Source organism: Amphiura filiformis, chromosome 16, assembly GCF_039555335.1.
Source record: "Amphiura filiformis chromosome 16, Afil_fr2py, whole genome shotgun sequence".
Lineage (NCBI taxonomy): Eukaryota > Metazoa > Echinodermata > Ophiuroidea > Amphilepidida > Amphiuridae > Amphiura > Amphiura filiformis.
Genome location: NC_092643.1, coordinates 61,931,853 through 61,953,560, shown reverse-complemented (window position 1 = coordinate 61,953,560; position 21,708 = coordinate 61,931,853). Strand labels below are relative to the sequence as shown.

Here is a 21,708-nt window from a genome sequence, read left to right as displayed (position 1 = left end):
TCGGTCATAGACACCTTTTTTATACACTAGTCGATAAAATACGTCTTGAAATAATCTTCAACGATTTAAAAACATATGGCGGACTAGCTGTCACACTTATTCACTTATCACATGCCAAATGTCCCGAGAACATATCAGTAACTTAAATGCTCAACTGGCTTCATGTTCCAATATTGAGCGATGTGCAAGTGATCACAGATCAATGAGCACCAGAGTTCTTTTGATAACCTGCAAAATACGATAAACATCGTTGGCTGTAAGTAATCGCTCGAATACTAGACACTGGAGTATAGAGTAAGCACAAGTTGAAATATATACTCAACTTAACCCATCTACAATAACAAACATGTAGAACTGCAGACAGAACAGGAAACACTGTAAAGCAGATTGACATGTTATCATGTTTTCAGTTCATGGCCTTCATTTAACACTTTATAAGATAAGTATGCCTAAAGAAATAGATTTGAAGTAGAAGCTCCGGCTTTTCTTGCAACAGATGTAGCCGTGGATCATTCCTCTTACTCTTCTTCTTTTGGTCTGAGACTAGGATGTTTTTAGTTTCCATATGTAAGGTTATCATAAATACTGAACGATACTTTCTTCTGGGTGTACCGCAGAAGACCAATGCCCACTATGCATGCACTTGGAATGCCCTACCACACAGTGTCATCGCCCCGATATCTTCATGGCAGAAATCGCCATGATGGTAGGTTGAATCCACAGCCACGCATGACCATTTTGTTCCGACCTGTTTAATAGTTTTGAGACGCATAATGGGCCGAGGGACATCCGACTAAGGCTATTGACAATAGCCTGGTGACTGACCGCTGTAGATGTCAGTGAACATTGTATACGTCGTGACGTCATCTGCTTTAAGACTGCCTCCACCAGTGTCCTAACTGCGCTATAGTACCGTGTATCCTCCGTGACCCGAGTGTTTACGAATGAGGGCAGCTGTCATTTGTTTTTTGTTCGGCACATATAAAATCGGAATTTTTGTCAGTTTTGAGTTCAAAACGCACGGTTCTTTCTCCGTATGCAAGCTAACGACTATCATATTCTATCAACACATATATTCAAGTGCAAGCTTTGAAATTGGCTTCTTTAGAATAAAACAATTACGGAGATATTCATCATTTTCTACCCCGGTATCCAAAGATTTATCGTCTGAATAAGTTTCTCTACTGTACAATGTAATTATTTACCAGGCGATGTCCGTGTGTACCAGGACAATAGCTTCAAACCAGGATCTTGGCGCCAACCAGCAGCGTTACATAAGAGACAAAACTGCTGAATAAGCATAAACAGGTTTTGAGAAACGAATGTCTGCTATATTCTGTATATTATTAAACTAGTTATTCTAGTAATTCTACTAAGATTTTATCATATCTAGTTTTTTTTGAGAGAGTGTGTTGCATTTGGGGATGTACTGTCTAGATATGAAATAGCTAAAAATAATGATCAGTCAATATCACTCCATGACACTTGAAACAAATAATATGATGTGTATTTACAAGACTTTTATCTTTTACTTCTTGTCAAGATTGACATTTACCATTTCAAATTCGAGTTTCCATAAAACATGTTCAAATTACCATAAGCAAACCCTTCACAAGTTATTGACTACACAAATGCTGTATTACTTCCTTTTCATGTTTTTCAGGCTTATTTGGTTTGGCCATGAATTATACACGTACTTAATAATATTGTTACACCATTTGGTTCACAAATATTTACATTCAATGCTAAATTTTAACTCGACGTGAAAAACAAAACACTCCAGCGAGTTCGCACAATCTAGGTATCGGTTAAATGTGCGACCCGTTCTTAAAAAACCGGACAATGTCAACAGACAAAGAACTTTTTAAAGGTCTTTAAAGACTATACAGACAAATTAATGCAACTTTGAAATAAGTTTTTTGATGTTTTAACTTGAAACCTTTAGTATTTATGAAATCCAAAAAGTATTCACGAACAAAAGGAATTACTTAATCAATAATTACTTGGCTTTAAAACTCACCAGTACTGTACGTGGATACTTTCTATACTTTCTTCTAAAAAATTAATTTACTCAGTGGCGTAACCAGTGGGAGGAGGGTCAGGGGCGGGAGGAACCCTCTCCCCGCCCTCTAGCAGGACGAGAGCAAAGGCAGATGGAGGAAAGGGAGAATGGGCACGCTTAAACAAAGAGGTCTCCAAAACTGTTTAGGAGGACAAAAGGAACTACATCAAACGGAAGTGTGTGGAAATGGAAAGATGCAAGGGTGACACAAATATAGCTTTTGGTATCACCAAAGAACTTACTAAGAAGTGGACCCCCAGGATGGATGTTATAAATGGGGTCAGTCCATATGATATCAAGGAGGTCCCCACCTGACCCCCTCAGATTTGCTTTATATTTTAGTCATATGTTGTACCTGTAAAAATATTAAAACCAGCAAATTTGAGGTCTGTAGCTCTTACGGATTTTCTGTGGCAGCCATTTAAAGTTGGAGTATGGGGGTCTAAATTTGGACTCAAAAGTTGCCCTTTAAATAAATGTCATCTTTGGGAGTCTGTGACTTCTTTACAGAAAAAGAGAGAGGTCTGAAACCTTGTAGACACACTAACTGCATGCCCAATTTGTCAAAAGTAAAAAAAAAAAATCTGTAATTGCGCGTTGTGCCACGGGGTCATTAAATATGCAAGAAAAAATGTAATGTTTTGTAAAATGGCAAGTTTAACACCCCTAAATTCACATTTTTGTCAGATTAATTATTTTTTGTTGTCACTGATGCTAAATATAGGTTAAATACAATACATATCCAAAAAATTGAGATCACAACTCGTTTACATTTCGAACAGCGCCCTCACGAAGATGAAATTTATTGCAAATTCAACATTTTCAGCGGTCCAAAGTCGATGTGGTCCACCTTCAAAATTTATAAAACATTTTTTTTATATGACTACTAGTCTTAAATTACAACTTTGCAAAGTCCCAGTAATTGTCTAGGTTGACTTCATATAAAACGACAAGCCCAAAGTTGACCATTTTCTTATGATGATTGCATGTACTGCAAATGTGCCGAATTTGGAAGGCTTAAAGTCAAATTGGCCCCAACATGACATTTATTTAAAAGGCAACTTTTGAGTCCAAATTTAGACCCCCATACTCCAACTTTAAATGGCTGCCACAGAAAATCCGTAAGAGCTACAGACCTCAAATTTGCAGGTTTTTAATATTTTTACAGGTACAACATATGACTAAAATATAAAGCAAATCTGAGGGGGTCAGGTGGGGGACCTCCTTGATATCATATGGACTGACCCAATGATGAGAAAGGTAACACTCTTACCGAAAGTGAAGACATCAAGACACGATGGGTTCAGTATAGTTCCCAGCTGTTTGAGGCACAAGATGACAAGGTGTAAGTACAGTGTGAAACGAATGAGGAAGAACCTCCACCATTGAGATCTGAAGTTGACATTGCGATGGAACAAATGAAAATGCTAAGTTACCTGGCATTGATAATGTAGAGTTGTGGAAGGTAACTGGGAAAGAAGGATCGACCTAATATGGCGTCTATGTTGTATCATCTGGAAAAAGAACAAATGGCCGAGAGACTAGTGCAGGGCAGTATTTATTCCGCTGCCGAAGAAGGTAAATTTGAAAGAGTGCGCCAATCACCAGACCATCAGCCTGATTTGTCACGCAAGTAAAGAGCTTCCGAAGATCATCATCAAGAGAATGGAGAACAAAATGGAGCAAGAAATATCTGATGAGATTGAGCAGGCAGGATTTCGTGAAGGAAGGGTGACTAGAGACCAAATTGTCAATATCAGGAATGTGATTGAGACATGCAGAGAGCGTAGACTTCCTCTTCTGATTAACGAGTTTTCTGAGTAGCATGTCTTCTGGTTAAGCGGGTCATTTTAAATGAAAACAAGCCCGCTATTCAGAATTTGACGGGTATTCTGAATAGTGGGCCTTCTGAATAACGGGTCTTCTGGTGACGGTTGCCCCAAGGTACGCCTACTTCGTGCAACTTTGTTTTCCATTGCTACATGCGAGTCTTTGCCTATGACCAAGAATGACAGGAAAAGAGTTGATACTTTTGAGATGTGGTGTTACAGGAGGCCTCTGCGAGTGACATGGAAAGACAGAATAACAAATTCCTGGATTCTCTACAAGATTGGTACAAGTCTACCAAAAACGGCATAATGGAAAGAAAGCTGAAGTATACTTTGGCCATATTGTCAGGAAACATGGAGGTGTACGTGTAGAAAATACATTTTGCAAGGGGATATGAAAGGCCGACGAGCAATGAGGCGTCCACCAACACGTACGTGAAGCTGGTTTCTAACCCAGGAATGCAAGGCGCAACACACTTGGCATCAGATCGAGTGAGATGACGTACTCTTGTGAAGACCACAGCAGCGCTACAGTGCGCGACCTGACACAGAGCGAGCGAGTTAAAATTAAAATATACATGAACATGTTTGTACAGTTGTGTCAATACGAGAGTTTTAGGTTATTATGACCTCTTCGATAACACGGAGTCGTTCATAGATTTGAGGTCTCGAGATTTTACTAAAGAGATGACGTTTACCAAAACCTGCCTCTCGATCGGTACTGGGCGCAGCATGTTGACGGGTGGTTTTAAAGATTATCCGAGGTCAAAGGTCAACAATTTAAACTTTGTCCGATTGGGCTCAATCTAGGTGGGTGCATGGAATCGTCGATATGAGGGGAATATATGCATAAAATAAAATCGAGGTCTACCGAGGTCATCTATGGTTGTAATTTTAGACTTCTCCCGATTGGACTTAAACTTGGTGGGTGGAATTCTTCATATAAGGGAGCATATAAAAATAAATCGAGGTCATCCGGTCAAATGTCAATCAGGGGCTTCAAAGTTCGCCCGATTAGGCTTAACTTGGTGAAATTCTCCATAAGGCCTATCACAGGAGCATGAAATAAACCAAACCGAGGTCACTTAAGGTCAAAGGTCATATGTGACCGTACACCACGAATGAACCGTAAATGTCCTCAATTGTATTCTGAGTTACAGTGTAAAATGGGCATGAAGGTCATATTCATAGGTATTTCAATTTGGTGCTACGTGTATCTCATTAAATGAGGTACACGTAGCACCAAATCGAGGTACCTATGAATACGACCTTCATGCCCATTTCACAGTGTAACTAGTCCCTATACTGACTGTAATAAAGTCAAGAGGCTCGTACACGTGTATTTATAATAATTATTACAAACAATTCTCAATTTTGCATGAGTTTTTAAATAATATTTTAAATAATATTTAAATAAACTCAAATTATTTTTAATATACTGTCAAAGCACTTAAATAAAACTAAATAAATATTTATTACATTATTATAAATGTTAAAATTTAAATGTAGTGAACAGTAGGTCACGACCTTGCAGCAGTTGAGTCAAATCAATAGCTCTACACGTTTATGACCAAACCATGACTTAATCCACTTAATCAATAAAGTTTATATTGTTGTGAATGAAAATTTGCATAAATCAATACTGTCAGAGATGCAGTTGATGGTCTCATGTGATATTTTTAACTTTTCTACATGCACAATTTTAACAAGAAAGTCGACGATTTGAGGTAACAGTCGACCTATATGATTGGTACTGTTAGAAAGATAAGATATAAAGCTTGAATCTAATTTGAAAAATTTGAAAAACTAATGGACAGAAGTTTCATACTAGTTGAATGAAAATTGGGGTCATTCGAGGTCAGAAGCAATCAGACAAAAGAACCAATGGGGGTGTGTCTACTCTCCTGTGTGCCAATTGGCTGAAAAATTTGGTGTGTAAAGTTATTTTTTTATTGAGTAGTTACAGTGTGCATTTTACACTGTAACTCAGAATACAATTGAGGACATTTACGGCTCATTCGTGGTGTACGGTCACATATGGGGCCAAACGTTTGAGTATGACAGATTGGGCTTAAACGTGGTATAGCATGACATCAAAGGTCAAACAAATAGTATCGCTATCATGCTGCTGGTGCTCTCACAGCCACAGGTGCTCTCACAGCCATAGATACATTTTAATTTGCTTTTACTCTAATCTCATTAATTGTCTAACGTTTTGGCCCTGGGCCTAATCATCCACCCACACACAGCCAGCATTTCGGAGCACTCCCTAGGGTTTAGCTTTTATTTTATCATTACTAGACTGTTGAATGGGTGTTAAAACTATGCTTATTTTGTTTATGTAGTCCCTGGGTAACAACATTTATTTGCGTATACATATACTTCACCCCGAATTTGAACCTATACGTGCTCTGATCTAAATATTAATCATAGTACTAGTTGGCCAAGAGTCAGCTAAAGAGTACAAATTCACACAGCTCAGTAACCATATAATTATAATATCCCGAGTTTGAAGTATTGGAAATGCGCAATTTATTTTGATATGATCCATAAAGCAACGCATTTGGAAGGATTCTCATCCAACTTCACGTGAAAGAAGTATACTTTTCCTGATTTTTCCTTACGGGACTTTGAATTCATCGTTTCTAGCAGCTACAGACGTTAACAGCAATAGGTCTACTATAAAATGGCGATGACCCCATCAGTAAATTCTACCACAGTAGCTGGTGTTGTTGGTATTGTCAGTGTAATAGCGTTGCTCAAATACATCATGACGTCACGTAGAGGCATACATGTGCCAACATTGCCGAAGGTAAGGCCCTTCACAATTAATTCTTAGTTTCCTGTTTCAAGTTTGAAAATAAAGGACGAGGTGACTTTTAATTATTAATTACCTTATTAATTATCTATTAATTAAATTATTAATTATCTATTACTTTCTTTATTTTGAAAATGTGGTCGTGACTATTATCAACATCTATTTGGTCATTTTGACTAAGACTACGGATTTAATTATTTTACCTTTATAATTGATTTTTTACATTAATATTAGTAGGGGACCCTACAATGCTCTTGTTTGTTTATATTCATAATCAAAGTTGAGATGATCAAAAACAGATATTAGCAAATAAAAGTAATTAAAAAGTCAATTAAAAGATGAAAATACCTTTTATATAAATATTTTTCCATTCTTGATTTTGGACGCGCGAGGGAAACAGGAAACTAAGGATTGTAATTGGCCTAAGATAAGATTCATATATCAAATCATGTTTATAGTGCCATATTGATAATGTGCTATGCTGCAGTGTAGAATCTGCAAGTCTAAAAATGTCAACCAAAATCGCGCCCCAAACAATTCGATTGGAACCCTATTGTAAAACTCTTACTTTTAAGATTGCCTAATAATGCATGTGATGCGAGCGGACCGAGCTGGACATATTGCATATTTTTCCTGCTATGTTTCTATAATGCTGTTTTGAAATGTGCCCAAAAACAATTGTGCCAAATAATCGCTTGCCCCCCCGGCCCCTTTCGATTTGCCAAAAACTACTTAGACCACTCGTACACACACACCGTTGGGCATATGGCCATAAACACATATTAAAGGCTGATCTGAATACATAGACAAACAGCCACGATTTTGAGACTCCCAAGGTGGACCCTTTTTTGAGGAAATTGTTAACAATACTAGTAGATAAACCGTATTAAAGCAATTATTTTCAGCATCTGTACCTTTACCTTTTCTCATTCGATTTTTCAAGATTAATCCCCCGCCTAAATTCAGCGACTCGGATGCCGACATAATAGTCATTGGTGGTGGTTTTACAGGGGCGACTTTTGCCGCCCGATGTGGTATGGACGGCAGAAAAGTTGTGATGATTGAGAAGAATTTGGGAATAGATGACACATTCCGTGGAGAAGGTCTACTGCCCGCTGGTGTTAATACTCTAGAAACACTTGGAATGAAAGGTAAATAAAATTATAAATGTTTTATAGATGCGGCTGTCCAACTGCTTACTCAGCAAAAGTATTGTGTTCCTATTTGAGCTCCCTGCCTTGTCTTGGGACTTCAAAACAAAAAACGAAATGCCCTTACCCCTTTGATTCTTGTGGGAAGGAACTTACATCATCTGTCCCACCACCGATACCAAGGATTTGCGTAATTTCAACATCTAGTCTTCTACACACATTAGTGACCCAACAGCAAGATGTCCTGGATTTGACCTGCCCGTCAACCATGGGTGAGACTAAAAGGGTCCATTGCCACTCTGACTTTGAGAAACAGTTGATTAATTTGACGACTGGACATTGAAGACTAAACTCATATAAAAGATAAAGGACTAGGGATTACCTAGCAGAAGAATAACATTCAAATGATTGAAAATCATTGATCACTCTATATCCCTCTTCTTTTGGTGTGCTTACATCGTAAGCACTACTACTCCGCCCCTAACCCCGACATTTTCTACTTTTTGAAAAAATATTTAAGTCAGCTTTTTTCCTTATCAATTATATTACTATTATTTTATCAATATAACTATAATTTTATCAATATCATAGATATTTTAGATGACGTGGATGGAAACTTTATAAAAGAATATGCTTTTTATGACATGCGACTTGGTGGTAAACCAGCCGTTGTGACACTTCCGGAACCAGGCATGTTGGTTATGCGTCACAGCTCACTGGTTGGTGCCCTCAGAAAGAAAGCTTTGTCTCAGCAATCGTGAGTATAATAATTTTTAAGATCTTCTGATACAGACTGTATCAAAATGAATGGTACAAATCCGTTTTGGTGTTTATTGAAAATCTCACATAAGGTCTTCTTGAAATAACCATAATTTATTATTATGTGACTGTTTATGACATTAACCAACAAATTATATGGATCCTATGTTGAATTTTGATGTGACAGTCATGTCCATAATCAAGGTTGATGGGAACCAATCATTTTGATACACCCTGTATCGTAGTAGCTAAGTCGGTACTACGATGAACAAAAGCCCATTTTCGAGCAAAATTGGTGTGTTTTTACCCGAAGAAGATTCCATTCCCACAACCTATATAGACCTTTCCTATAATTTGCACTTTCCTGCCTTTCTTGGGGTGAACATCGATATCACGCCCTTGTTGACCTGTAGTTATTTTATAATTATGTGATACCCTTCTCAATGTTCAACGCATTAATAGCGGAAAATGACAATTATGAAAGGTCTATATGAATACGAATAAGAGTTAAAATCTTTCTATATATGGATTACCAATACAGATGAATTTTCATGTTAATGATTGTTCGAATTCAGTTGGTCAATTCTCTTTTATTACAATTAGTTCTTGTTGGGGTTGTGCAATAATACCACCGTGGTGTATTATGAAGGGGTTACAAGCCAAAACGGGGAGGGAGGGCAAGAAGTTGTGGCAGCTCGAAGGAGGAGGATGGGGGCGAGTAATTTTGGTTCAGTTTTTGTGGTCGCGGTTTCAATATTGCGCCCTATAATTGTGTAAAAGTAAATAGTAATTCGGATCGCTTATTGTAGTAAATATAAGGTGTTATAATGATGTTCCTTTCTCAGCTGTAAGTTCCCAATTGTTGCTAAATTGCTTTATATTAATGTGTCTTGCATCGCTGCAGCGCTGTCTGGTGTGATAGAAAAGTGAGTCATTATTAACTAAATTAGAACAAGGGGCGCTATTTATCCTAAACCTAATTAACATAATTAAGTCGAAAAGACTTGTGTCGGAAAACAAGCACTTCAATTGACCATGGAAATAAAAGATCTACTATTTACTATTTTATACTGGTATCAGTTTAAACTTTAATTTTCAAATATTTATTCTTAGAGTGACAGTAATAGAAGGTGTTGGGAAGGAACTTCTGAAAGAAAACGGACGTGTGGTCGGTGTCAAGTATCGACGAAAAGGACAGGATAATATGGAGGTAAATAAATATTTCGTATTACCTCTTTGAAAAAGAGAAGCTGACGCTTGGCAAAGGGGCAAGGCAGATTTCAAGGGGGGACCAAAACTTGACGAACATTGTAAAATATTCAATTTCAGGGCGGCCAGTATCCCACGGGGGGGGGGGCTTCTCATAGGGGGAAAGGTTGCCCCTTGCCCCCACCTCACCTCTGGATAGGCCACTGGGGCATTGTTTTATTTTTTACCCATATGTGACCCGGCAGCACAAACGAGCCGTAAATTCCCTAAATTGTATTCTGAGTTATGGTGTAAAATGTGTACGAAGGTCGTATTCATCGGTCACGTAAGCTGGCGCGACATCTGTCTTGTTTGGATAGTCACAACACCAATCAATAATCCTATTATTGAAGTGGATAATAAGCTTGTACCTTAGATGGCTATAGAACTTTTAATAGCTCTGGTCTTTGTTTGCTTTTGCTAAATCCTTTTCAAGTGGTGGGTTATTTGTATAGGTATGCATAACCTCGTTGACTTGGGGATTATTTGAAATGACCGCCAATTATGACTGTTTGATATTTATTGCCAGCAATGTGGAAAAAGAGACACACATAGAAACCAAAAAGCTATAATTTTGTTGAAGGAGCAAAGTTTAACTAACCATAACTCCGCTTCTGGATATCGTTTGAAGTCAAATGATATACCATTTTTAAGTTTATGATGTTTATTTTTTAAACACGAAATAAAACAAAATTTACCGGGGGAGGAATTTACGGCTCATTCGCCGTGGACGGTCACATATAGAGACCAACACTTGACATTTGACCTTGATTCATATAACTCAAGAACTGTACATCGCAGATAGGTCAAACTATACTTTTCTGAATCCTAATAATGAGAGCAATACAATTAGATGGTTTTATACATATTCACCCAATTTGAAATTTCAGCCCTGCTTTAGTGGTCATTTTTGTTTTATTCAAATTAGCATTTTTCCCTTACTTCCTTTTTGCCCTTTTTTGATATGTTTTCAGGAGGGTGTTTAGAGACACAAGCAAGCAAAAACATTGGTCATGTTGGTGCTCCAATTTTGTGTACCCATTATTTTACTCCAATTTACTAGTCTACATTCAGCACACAAAAAGACTTACATATATGATTATGGTGAAAATCAATAGTGATTCACGCAAGCTAAGGTCAGGAGAGCGTAGCTAGTATGAGTTGTATTGATAAAGAAATAGTTCCATAAGAAGAAGTTGCTAGGGCCATAACATTTACTGAATGGCATGTTTAAAGTTTCATCAATCTACCTTCCGGTGATTTCCATAATCATTTGCAAAGAAACAGTGAGTCGATACGCAGATCGTCACTGCGCACGGTGAACTGCGCATCGACGATGACGTAGTCTTGGTTTAGATCGCAAAGTATTTCGGGAATTACCAAAATGGTCTATTTAATATTTCCACAGGAGATGAGAGCCCCATTGGTTGTAGTTAGTGATGGGCACTACCCTCATCTGTCAAGTGAATTTCAAACCACTTACAAACCAACCAGCAAATCATGCTGCTTGGCTCTCATGCTCAAGGATCATGAATTTGGCGAAGGATTTGGAAAGCACAGCCTTGAATTTGTCGTTGGAACTCTTCACGCGCAATGGAATGTATTTTATATAAACAAACGTGAGATTCGGTCAATGATCTACGTGAATGGACCTACACCATCAGATTTGAATAACTTTGTTGAGGAGAAGGTAGCACCATTTGCTCCAGGTAATAGCACTACTCTCTTAAACCTATATACCATTCCTATGTGGGTGATTATAAAATAACGAAATCGAACACAAGAAGGTCATTATATCGATGTTCACCCCATCAACGGTAGAAAATTGCCAATTATAGAAATGGTCTATTGCAATTGTAATATCTGTTAGTATTGTTAATTTTTCGTAGACAAAATTCTTGCTACTTTCATGATGTAACTTGCCTCTTACTTATCAGATCACATGAAAGAATCCTACCTTAGAAGCGCCAAGTCTGTTTCAAGAGTTCAGTCTGTACGAACAAAAAGCATGGCGGCAAATGTGGACAGTACTCCTGGGGTTCTAGTGCTGGGCGATGCGTTTAACAACCGACATCCTATAAATGCGTGTGGAATGACAGTAGCACTCAAAGACGTGTGTTATTGGTGGAATGCACTGTCTAATGTCAAAGATCTCAGTAAGTGTAAAGGCAAAGATAGTATAGTATATGTTTGCGTGCGGAGAGGTACAGTACTTATATAAACAGTAGACTTCGGTTATATATATAAATGCGCTTTTATAAATGCGCACGTGACCAGATAGCTAGCGCCATCTTTGCATTACATCACTGTCAATCACTGAAATGGCGACCATTGAGGAGTGGCTACAGTTGTGACCTTGTTTCGTGGCTAGCACTGGCAAGGAACATTGGCTGGAGGTTCGATGCTATAAATTTGCAAGGATAAATCATGGATATCGAAGGATCATGATTATTGCACAGCACCCCCCCCCACCCCATGTACAAACATAACTAATTTTTATTTATTTATTTATTTATTTATTTATTTATTTATTTATTTATTTATTTATTTATTTATTTATTTATTTATTTATTTATTTATTTTCTCCTGCACAAATTAATGCCGACCAAAATTTCGGAAATTTCAGGACCTTTTTTGGGGGGGGGGGGATTTTCTCAAATTGCAAATTATTTACAGATTTTGGTGATTTTTTGGGTTATTAAAAAAAACACCGACCGTAGAACAGGGTTTCTTTTTTTCTTCGCCTTACTTATAATTTTAAAAATATTATTTGTTCCCCCCTTTCGGTTAGGCAAAACCCACCCTCCCCCATTTTACACTTATAAATTAATTGTTTTTTGCTAAGTTTCCCCTTCCGTGTAAAGTAAAACTTTATAAGCCGTTTGAACCAAACTGAACGAAATTGACGTATACAATTACAATATATAATACCATGACAATAATGTGTGTGACGATCAGTTACCATACTAGCTCCATGCATCTCATGCATCACATACGTGATTGTACGTCAAATTGTCATATAACGTATGAGCGTGATGTATAGTATACGAGCCTTCCTCAACATCTTCCAGCCGGGATGATTAGATCATGTATAATCCTTTACGTGTTTATACTTTAAGTTTACGTCAAAGGGTGTACAAATTACCGATTTAGCATGGGGGACACAAAAAAGTGCTTAAAAACACACATTTTGAATTAGTTTTTTGTCAATTTTGATACTTATTGAATGTGAGCGAGCAATTGAGTATTAAGTTAGGGGTTGAGGAGGACGGGCGGGGACATCTAGTTCGAGAGGGGCATTATTCCGAAAAGGGCTAAAGTTATAGTTTCGTCAATTTACGTTAAAATTAGAGTTAAAATTAGGGTCAGGGTTATGTTCAGTGGCGGCACTACGGGGGGAATTTTCGTCAACATTACCTTAGCAATGGAAAAGGGCTCGGTATGGGCTCGGGCCCGAATATTCCCATAGTCCAGTCGAACAATAATCCTAAGGCTAATATCCCCGTGATCTATATCATACACATACTACATGGTTAGCGGAGAAATAGGGAAAATACCCGAGGTACTGGCTACGGGCCTAAAACCCCGAGCCAGTAGGATGTGATAGGCCTGTAGCAGTACCGAGGAAAACTAGTTTGACCTATTTCCCCGATTAAACCTATACCAAGCAGCATTTGTTTTTTACACCTCTTACATATTTGTGACCTTATGGTGCCAATTATTTAGTTATCTTACATGTAATTCAAATAAATGAAAATTAACTTGCCATTCTTTATTGATCCAATATTCCACAATCAAGTTCAAAGTTACGGTAAGCTTATAAAGATTGATTTTTTTTAATTTTTTAGCATAGCAGTGAAAATATTACATTCAATACGGATCCGACGTGCAAAATTCTAACGCCAAACACTGACACTGGGATTGAGGTTGTAGGGAAATAGCAGAAAATATTATCCAGTGAGTTGATAGTTTATTTCGTAGATCAGCTGGTGGTAGCTAAATCTAGTTTTGTTGTGTCGTACGCAATTGACCAATCAGTTTGCACCGTTAGCTCATTATGTAAGAGGTGTAATTAAAACGTTTTCTAGCTATAATGTTCGGTACACTGCTGTGTTTTCCCGCTCAAATAAGTCGCTCACGGTTGTTTGATGGGATCATTTATTAATTTTTGAAACAAAACATCATGTACAGCCAAATTTTAGGCTTAAACAGCTAAATGTGATATCATGCTAATGTATACAGAGGCTTTTGAGTCATTCTCAACTTTAATTTCCCCTCTGTTACAAAATTATTCACTTTTATTTTATAGCATTTTTATAGCTTTTTCGTATATAAAATGTATCTATTAATGACAAAATTGGTGGCGCTATTTAGTTACTGGAAATTACTGTTTCAAGCTTTTAATACAAATAATTCCTATTATTTTTGATAAAATGTTTATAAAATTTCCTTGTTGCTTGTTTCACCTATTCCAACTGTTTTAATGGCAGTATTAACCATTAGCGCCATCTATAGTTTGCATTTAGTTAATAATGAAGCCAATTCTGTATACATCAAACAGCCGTGCGCTGTGGCACATATTTGCCGCTGCAACTGTGGCAAAATGCACTCAAAACATCGAGTATAAAAAAATTATATGACGGTGGTAAGAATGATGTAATACAGTCTTTTTCTTTACCGACGTTACCTTAATCATGTTAGTCGGAATGTGTCTTTTTTCAGCCGATGATAAAGCTATCTACGAACAAAAGCTTCGCTTCCACAAGGAACGACTAGATTGGGCGTATGCTCTAAATGTTATGGCTGAGTTATCTACTCGTCTTTTCAGTCTTAATGATGGTAAGATTATTGAAACAGATTACTCCCAATAAATAATATTGTTTTACCTCGAGGCTGACATTTTGAGGAATGTGAGACATTGTTGATTCCATGGGATATACTTGACGTTAAATGACGACATCTCAGGCCTACCCTCAAGGGCTTACTGTAAAGGTGAATTGCTAAAGTCATCTTTATTTCTTCCTTATGAATTTCCTACCAGAAAGCATAATAAAGATGCAACAGTTCATGATCAAAAGTTTGCGAAGCGTACCGGAGGAAGAGAGATCCAAACCGAATGACGTATCTGGCTTATTTGGAGGGTACGTATAGTATAAAACCATTAGTCAGTGGCGTAGCGTCATAGGGTCACAGGGGTTATGTACCCCAAATCGATCGGATTTAGAAAATCTCATAGGAACATTGCCGAAAAATGATTTGTGCCAAAATCGGCGGGACTCATAACATCATGTATTGGGTTGATTTTTAATGTTATATAATCTACATTACCAGTCATTTTCCATGGACGCCATAGGATTGATGTATTATTGCGTACAAACAGCTTGGCGCAAAATCTACGCGTGTTTCGGTGTTTTTTTATTTTTATAAGATATCACACAAAAAAAGAATTACAAAGCAATCATAAAAAAAAATCACAAAAGATCACCTAAAAAAAATTGCACAAATTTAATTAACACTAGTGATACAATCCAGCAACAAATGTTGAAAAATCATAGCATACCTCATAGCATGGATCATGCAGCCATCAAAACTTAATGAAATAGATACAGCAAAAATTACAAATCAAACCTCCATTTACGGAAATGGGCAGAAAGCTTGTCTTTTCCTTGGCAATAAAGTATTCTGTTTCCTATTAAATTTAACATGGGCCCTAAATCCAATAAAAGTTGGCTTTTTATTTTGAAATTTACAAATATAAATATAATATTTTAAAATCAGGAATAAATGAGTAAGGAATTTATCACCTGGGACACCAAACATTTTATTAAATTTTGAACAGGAAAAATCAATATCATGTTTGTTAACAATTACAGAAATAAGCTCATTCCAAATTGGTTTGACAACTTCACAGTCACAAAACACATGAACAGTTGTCTCAGACATCTTATCACAAAAGGAACAATTTGGGGAATCCTTTCTTTTGATCTTAAAAGAAAGTCATTGAAGGCGATAGCCTTGTGAAATATCTTGAAATAAAATGAACGGAGACGAGTGTCAATAGAACATTTAAAATTATTAAGGTGAATTATTTCCCAATCCTCGCAAGAATCACAACTTGCTTCAAGATCATCCACCAACTCACTCCAATCACTCATACGCTTTTCAGGAATACACTTTTCATTCATAACAAAATAAGTGTACTTGGGAACTTTTGTATTTCTGAAAAGATCTTCTACAATACGATCAAAAACAATAGTATGAGTAATTTCAGCGGTTGGATTATCGAACCATGATCTGGGAATATTTTTCATTAGAAAATTATATTTTGTCTACCTCGGCGCGAAATATCAAAATCAAGGACTAATTCTTCAAAAAGCTTAAAATCAGGGAGAGGAGGATTAATTAAGTCACTAACAAACAAAATACCATTGTCCCACCATTCTTTGTAAAAAAAGTACTGTTTTGATTTTGATCTAATATTTTTATTATACCATAAGGACTGACAAGCTCCAAGGTCTGAAAAACTAACATCAAACAATAACTTAACAGCAATTTCCCTATAATAATACCAGGTTCTAAGTGAATCGGCTAATTGAGAACTCTGTAAATGTTTCAACACTCTTTCAGGAGCATATGAATGCCACAGGATATCACCATACAAATCATCCATTTTTGTTAACTCAATTGATTTCCACAAAGACTTATAGTCATTGTCAAGCAAATGTTTAACCCAAGTCATTTTCTGTGCAATGGCAAAATTATAAGGATCAATCATACAAAGACCACATAATGAATAATCATTGCACAAGCATTTTCTTTTGACTCTATCATTACCCCCATTCCAAATGAATTTGAAAAACAATTTCTCAAGTTGTTTAAAAAATGATTTAGGAATTTTGATAGACAAAACTGAAAATAAAAATAAAAGTTGAGGCAGGAGAAGGGACTTAATAACACAGATTTTTCCAATCATAGAAAGGTTTCTAGAACGCCAACAATTTAAAGTACCCTCAATTTGTTTAAGCTTAACCTTAAAATTAAGATCAAACATAGAATCAATATTCAAGGAAAAGTGGATGCCTAATGTTTTAAATTGGTTTGTTTTCCAAGAAAGACCTTTATCTGACAATGGGAAGTGTAACGACCCCTTTTTTGCACCAATCCAGAGAGCTTCTGATTTGGATAAATTAATCTTGCAACCGGAACAATTTGAAGTTTACGTATTACTTGACTAACGAGTGCTTTTGTGAATTTACACAGTCGTAAGTTGGGACGCGCGCAGTAACAAAAACCGAATAATACTCGTCTATTATGAGCTGATCATAATATAATGCAGCTTATGTTTGATGTATATGAGAGTTTAGTTGCAAAAGCCTTTATATCCACTTTTTGACTTTTTGAAAAAACAGCTTTTTTTAATTGTGCAAAAATTACTTGTTCAATTTGATTCATTTTGGTTTTGAATAAAGTGCTGATGAATAGAAACTAAAAGAATAGGTTTGGTGCAATTTTCAAGCCTTCCTATTTATTTTATTATTTATTTTATATCGCGCCTTCTGTGGATGTAAGGGCTTTTACAACTAAATAAATGTATCCCTTTTCTAGAAACCACTTTTGCAATCGAATTCGAGCCCATGCCTTTGGCACTACTTTTTGTAACTTGACTAATGCTTTCAAAATCAAAAGGAAAAATTAAAATATCTCATTCACTTTTTTTAAATATAAATTTTTTATTAAATTCGGCAAAACGCCATTTTTGAGTATTTCCGAAGCTACAACTTTTGTTAATTATTAAAATGATTATTTCAAGCATTGTGACCCCGGGATTGTGACCCAAACAGAGTTCCTTTTGGTTTTAATAGGTAAAGAACATTCAAGGCTACATGAATTTGGCTGCACAATTTGCGAAATTTGCTGCACAATGTGCGAAATTGGGTGCACTATTTAGAATTTTGAATGCGTATTAAATGAAATAGATTGCACATTTGCTAAATTGAAATCGAGAATGTAAGCGTTCATTCAATTTCGCGCGAAAAGGAATGACACTTATACTAAACTGAACGACCAAAGTTTGAAATTGGACGGAAAACCTATATTATACATCAAAATAGTCAAACAAAACTATTTTATAATTCATTTTAAGTTCAGATTTCCGAAAATTCCCTAAGATTTCCCAAACAGGAAATATACGATATCAATTTCACCCAGAGGTGATGTAAGGGCTTTTCCAACTGAGTTCTTCATATTTGTAAAAGGCTCCGTCAGTTTTGATTCTAATCTCGCTTAATGTACAGTACACCGGAGATCAAGGAATGATACGAGAAGTGTTATAAACTACATTTTGTTGAAATCGGTAACTTGCTCTTGAATCATTGAAAATGAAACTATTTGATTCATTATTCGACCGTGTCTAATATTTCTGCCTGTATTTTTTCACAGGACTATAACCGATCCAAAGGCCGTGAATAATATGCTTGATGGAACACTTCAGGGTACTATTCAAGAGATCTACGACACGCAGCCATATCTATATGCTGTGTGGGAAGCTATGAAAGTTCGGAGAAAGTGGAACGCTATGATGAAAGAGATCATGGAACCTTATGCCTAATGCCACTGTCAAACTTTCACGCCGCTTGCGGTATGACGTATCAGCCAATCACCACGATCACAAGCCTTGATTGTGTCAGTTTGTCTGCAATGCGCGTGCGTCACGCCGCTCAGTCAGTATGAAACCAGCAATAATGAGAGACAATTTACAAACCCTATACTATTAATGCAAAACGGAATGTATATTGTAATGCATGTTATAATAGGAATACTTATGGATAAATCGAAAGCATTTGATACTATTGCTCACAAAAGACTATATTTAGAAGGACGGATTAGTGTAGTGGTCCTCTCGCTCGCTTCTCACCACTGCGGCCCGGGCTCAATTCCCGGCGTTGCCACATGTGAGTTTGGTTGCTCGTCCTCGCAGGATTTTCTCCGGGTGCTCCGGTGTTCCTCCTGCATCTAAAATCGAACCTCTTTCCATATCCCTGTTCCGTCATATCCGGTTGGCATCCCTTGAATTTAGTAGCCTCTGAGCACTATTGGGCTTTGCCTGGCTTTGGCCGAATAGTATAAATAAAAGAAAATATCAGTCATGGTTTATTAAATGGTAAACAGTAATTGAAAACAGAATTGAAATTAAGGGCGCACAACCATATGATATTATTATATATATATATATTAATAATTAATTTAAAGACAATAATATAAATTTGAAGATAATAAAGAAAAACAAATGATCTTGGGCACATGCTTTCGAACTATAAACTATTGATGAACTTACTCGTGTACATACAAAAGGATGCATTTTATGTAGCACTTTGGATGAATATTTGACTTGCCAAAAAATAGTACAGTTTATGTTTTGTCAATTATATATGAGGAAACTTACATTACTATTCCAGCAATCACAAAATAGTGATTAAAACATCAAAAAACATTTTCCCAAAAAGTTCTCCAACGTTTTAAATTATATAAATGTCGAGTCCAGGAAAGATTAGAAAAACTTTTTAAAATAACATTTATCAAAACAATATTTCAACAATGTTGATGTTGCCTAAATGTTATTGTAAATCCATTTTCTAGCACACATAAATATGAAATGTTTTGTCAACTTTCAAATAACATAATGGATAAAAAGTTTTGAAACCTTTTTGAAAACATTGTAGAAATGTTGTGAAAACGTCTGATAACACGTTTTCTTTTCACTTTTATGAGCACTATACACATTACGAAGAAAACTAAAAAGGTTTTTGTGTTTGCCGGGATACTGCTATTTTTGTTTGTTTGTTGTTGTTTTTGCAAAAAACTTGCCTTGTAAGAATCATGTAAATAGCTAGACAGTCCCAAGCTCGGTTCCATCGCTGAGTAACTGAATACAAACCTTGTGCAAAAATTAATTATCACAACCGTAACCCTGAACTACCATCAACAAAGTAGTGCTCCTGGAGCACTGAATGTTGACGACAACTATTAAAAATTTACTTGTTCCTGGTTTCGTGGGAGTGGATCACATTACAGGGAGGTAAATAAGGATTATTTACTGGGTGTGCAATTTAATTTATTTTTGCCCTCACATTGGGGGAAAATAATTTACTGGGTGGGCAGCAGTAATTTATGGCATCCAGACGTTTGAATTTTCGGAAATGTAGACCAGTTCTTATGTAGAATTTGGCTTTGTTGTAAAAATTGGACTTAACCCTCTCCCTAAATGCATATTCATGTATATTGCAACTTTCAAGACATTTAAAACTCTTAAAAGTGTACTAATTATCACTCACCATTACTCCTAGGTAGGAATAAACCCAATAACATTTGATGGGAAGGGTAATATATTTATTTGGTATTATAGTGAAATAATGTTTTGACTTTTACTGTGTACCTTCTTGTCACAGACACACATCACTCACAGATTAAAGAAATATAAATTTAATTATACCTGTTTTGGATGAGTGGCATTTTCAAAAATGTGTTGAAATTATTTGAAAAGAAATTATGAAAATCTGTTTAAAACAAGAGCAAAACTATATTTCTAAAATTATAAAGTAATGCCATACCAGTATTTGACCAGGTATTTACTAGAAATTTAAATGTTTACAAGAAGAATTTCCCAGTAATGTCCGGTATCAGAGATGCTACTTTTCATTCTTTTGCCTGAATTCCTTCTCATATAAAGTCAACAAAGTCTGCACTTTTAGTTATTTTCAGCCTACATGGGGAACTTTTTGATCCAAATTTACACATTATTTCAGGCGTTTTCTTTTTCACAAAGTTTCAGGATTTTTGAGTGGCCATCAGTGGCATATGTTGGTATTCCCCGATATTTGCCACCCAAGCCATTAAATGAATTTACTAATATTTGGCAATATATAGCCAGCCCTGAATTATATTGACCTATTTCCTAAGATTGAAATGTTTATTTTGCCAATTCTTAAAGTATATACCACATACCCTAATGTTGCACAAAATAATAAAAACTCATGTAGAATCACAGCCGAAAGGTGTAAAACGTAATGAACAAAAAACAACATTTAAAGTTTAGATTGATTGCAGGAAATTATTTTCATAATTATAATACTATTACCTGTTTATGCATGCTCAAAGACTTGAAATGAGCAATGTATATCTGGCTAAAGTTTCAAATAACGATTCAAGTCTATTAAAAACACGCCTCATTCAAGAATCCAAATTTCTGATCTCAATGAATTCTTTCCGGTTTTGTGTGGAAATTGCTCAAAATAATATTATTTTTAGCTTCCTGTACTTATGTGCTGAGTGATATTTATTCCTATTTCGAAGCTGTAAACATGGGAAAAGGATACATTGGCAGATGTTAAGAAAAAACTACATTATTTTCATTATTCAACATCACTTTCAAAATGCAAGTTGATTTCAGGAGATGCACCGTCGTACGGTATTGGTTTTATGATAATTATCATAAGGTGCCCAATTTTTGTGGGCAAAATAATTTATTGGGTGGGCACTTTTGGGCAATGGGCAAGTTTAATTTACTGGGTGGGCAAATTAATTTACTGGGTGGGCAAATGCCCACCCAGTTAGCATGTTATTTACCTCCCTGTAATAAGACAAGCTTAAAGTTGGGAAATAATCCGCAAGTTTGGTGAGATTGCAAAGTATAAACCTTTTCGAAATTCAAATACGCATACGTGACAATCTATAGCTTTAAATAATACCCATGGGTGCAAGTTAGAGACGACGGTTGCAAAGAATTAAAAACACTCGATGATATCGGCTTATTCGGCGGTCAAATACCTATAACACTGAGTAGGG

The 21,708-nt window shown here is 36.2% G+C and overlaps 1 protein-coding gene across 1 annotated transcript; it reads left to right on the top strand.

Moving 5' to 3' along the window:
- The first annotated feature begins 6,319 nt into the window (after positions 1 to 6,319).
- Positions 6,320 to 19,081, top strand: LOC140136310 (squalene monooxygenase-like). Its single transcript, XM_072158035.1, has 9 exons — positions 6,320 to 6,703; positions 7,653 to 7,860; positions 8,452 to 8,617; positions 9,733 to 9,829; positions 11,276 to 11,576; positions 11,805 to 12,023; positions 14,590 to 14,706; positions 14,909 to 15,008; positions 18,307 to 19,081. The coding sequence occupies exons 1-9, from the start codon at positions 6,578 to 6,580 to the stop codon at positions 18,473 to 18,475; spliced, it is 1,503 nt and encodes a 500-aa protein (XP_072014136.1). The 5' UTR covers positions 6,320 to 6,577; the 3' UTR covers positions 18,476 to 19,081.
- Positions 19,082 to 21,708: the final 2,627 nt, after the last annotated feature.

Excerpts from the sequence above, each read along its gene's own strand:
- LOC140136310 (XM_072158035.1), top strand. The coding sequence starts at position 6,578 with ATGGCGATGACCCCATCAGTAAATTCTACCACAGTAGCTGGTGTTGTT. Across the intron at positions 9,830-11,275 it reads AAGGACAGGATAATATGGAG|GAGATGAGAGCCCCATTGGT; the intron begins GTAAATAAATAT and ends ATATTTCCACAG. Across the intron at positions 14,707-14,908 it reads TCTTTTCAGTCTTAATGATG|AAAGCATAATAAAGATGCAA; the intron begins GTAAGATTATTG and ends ATTTCCTACCAG.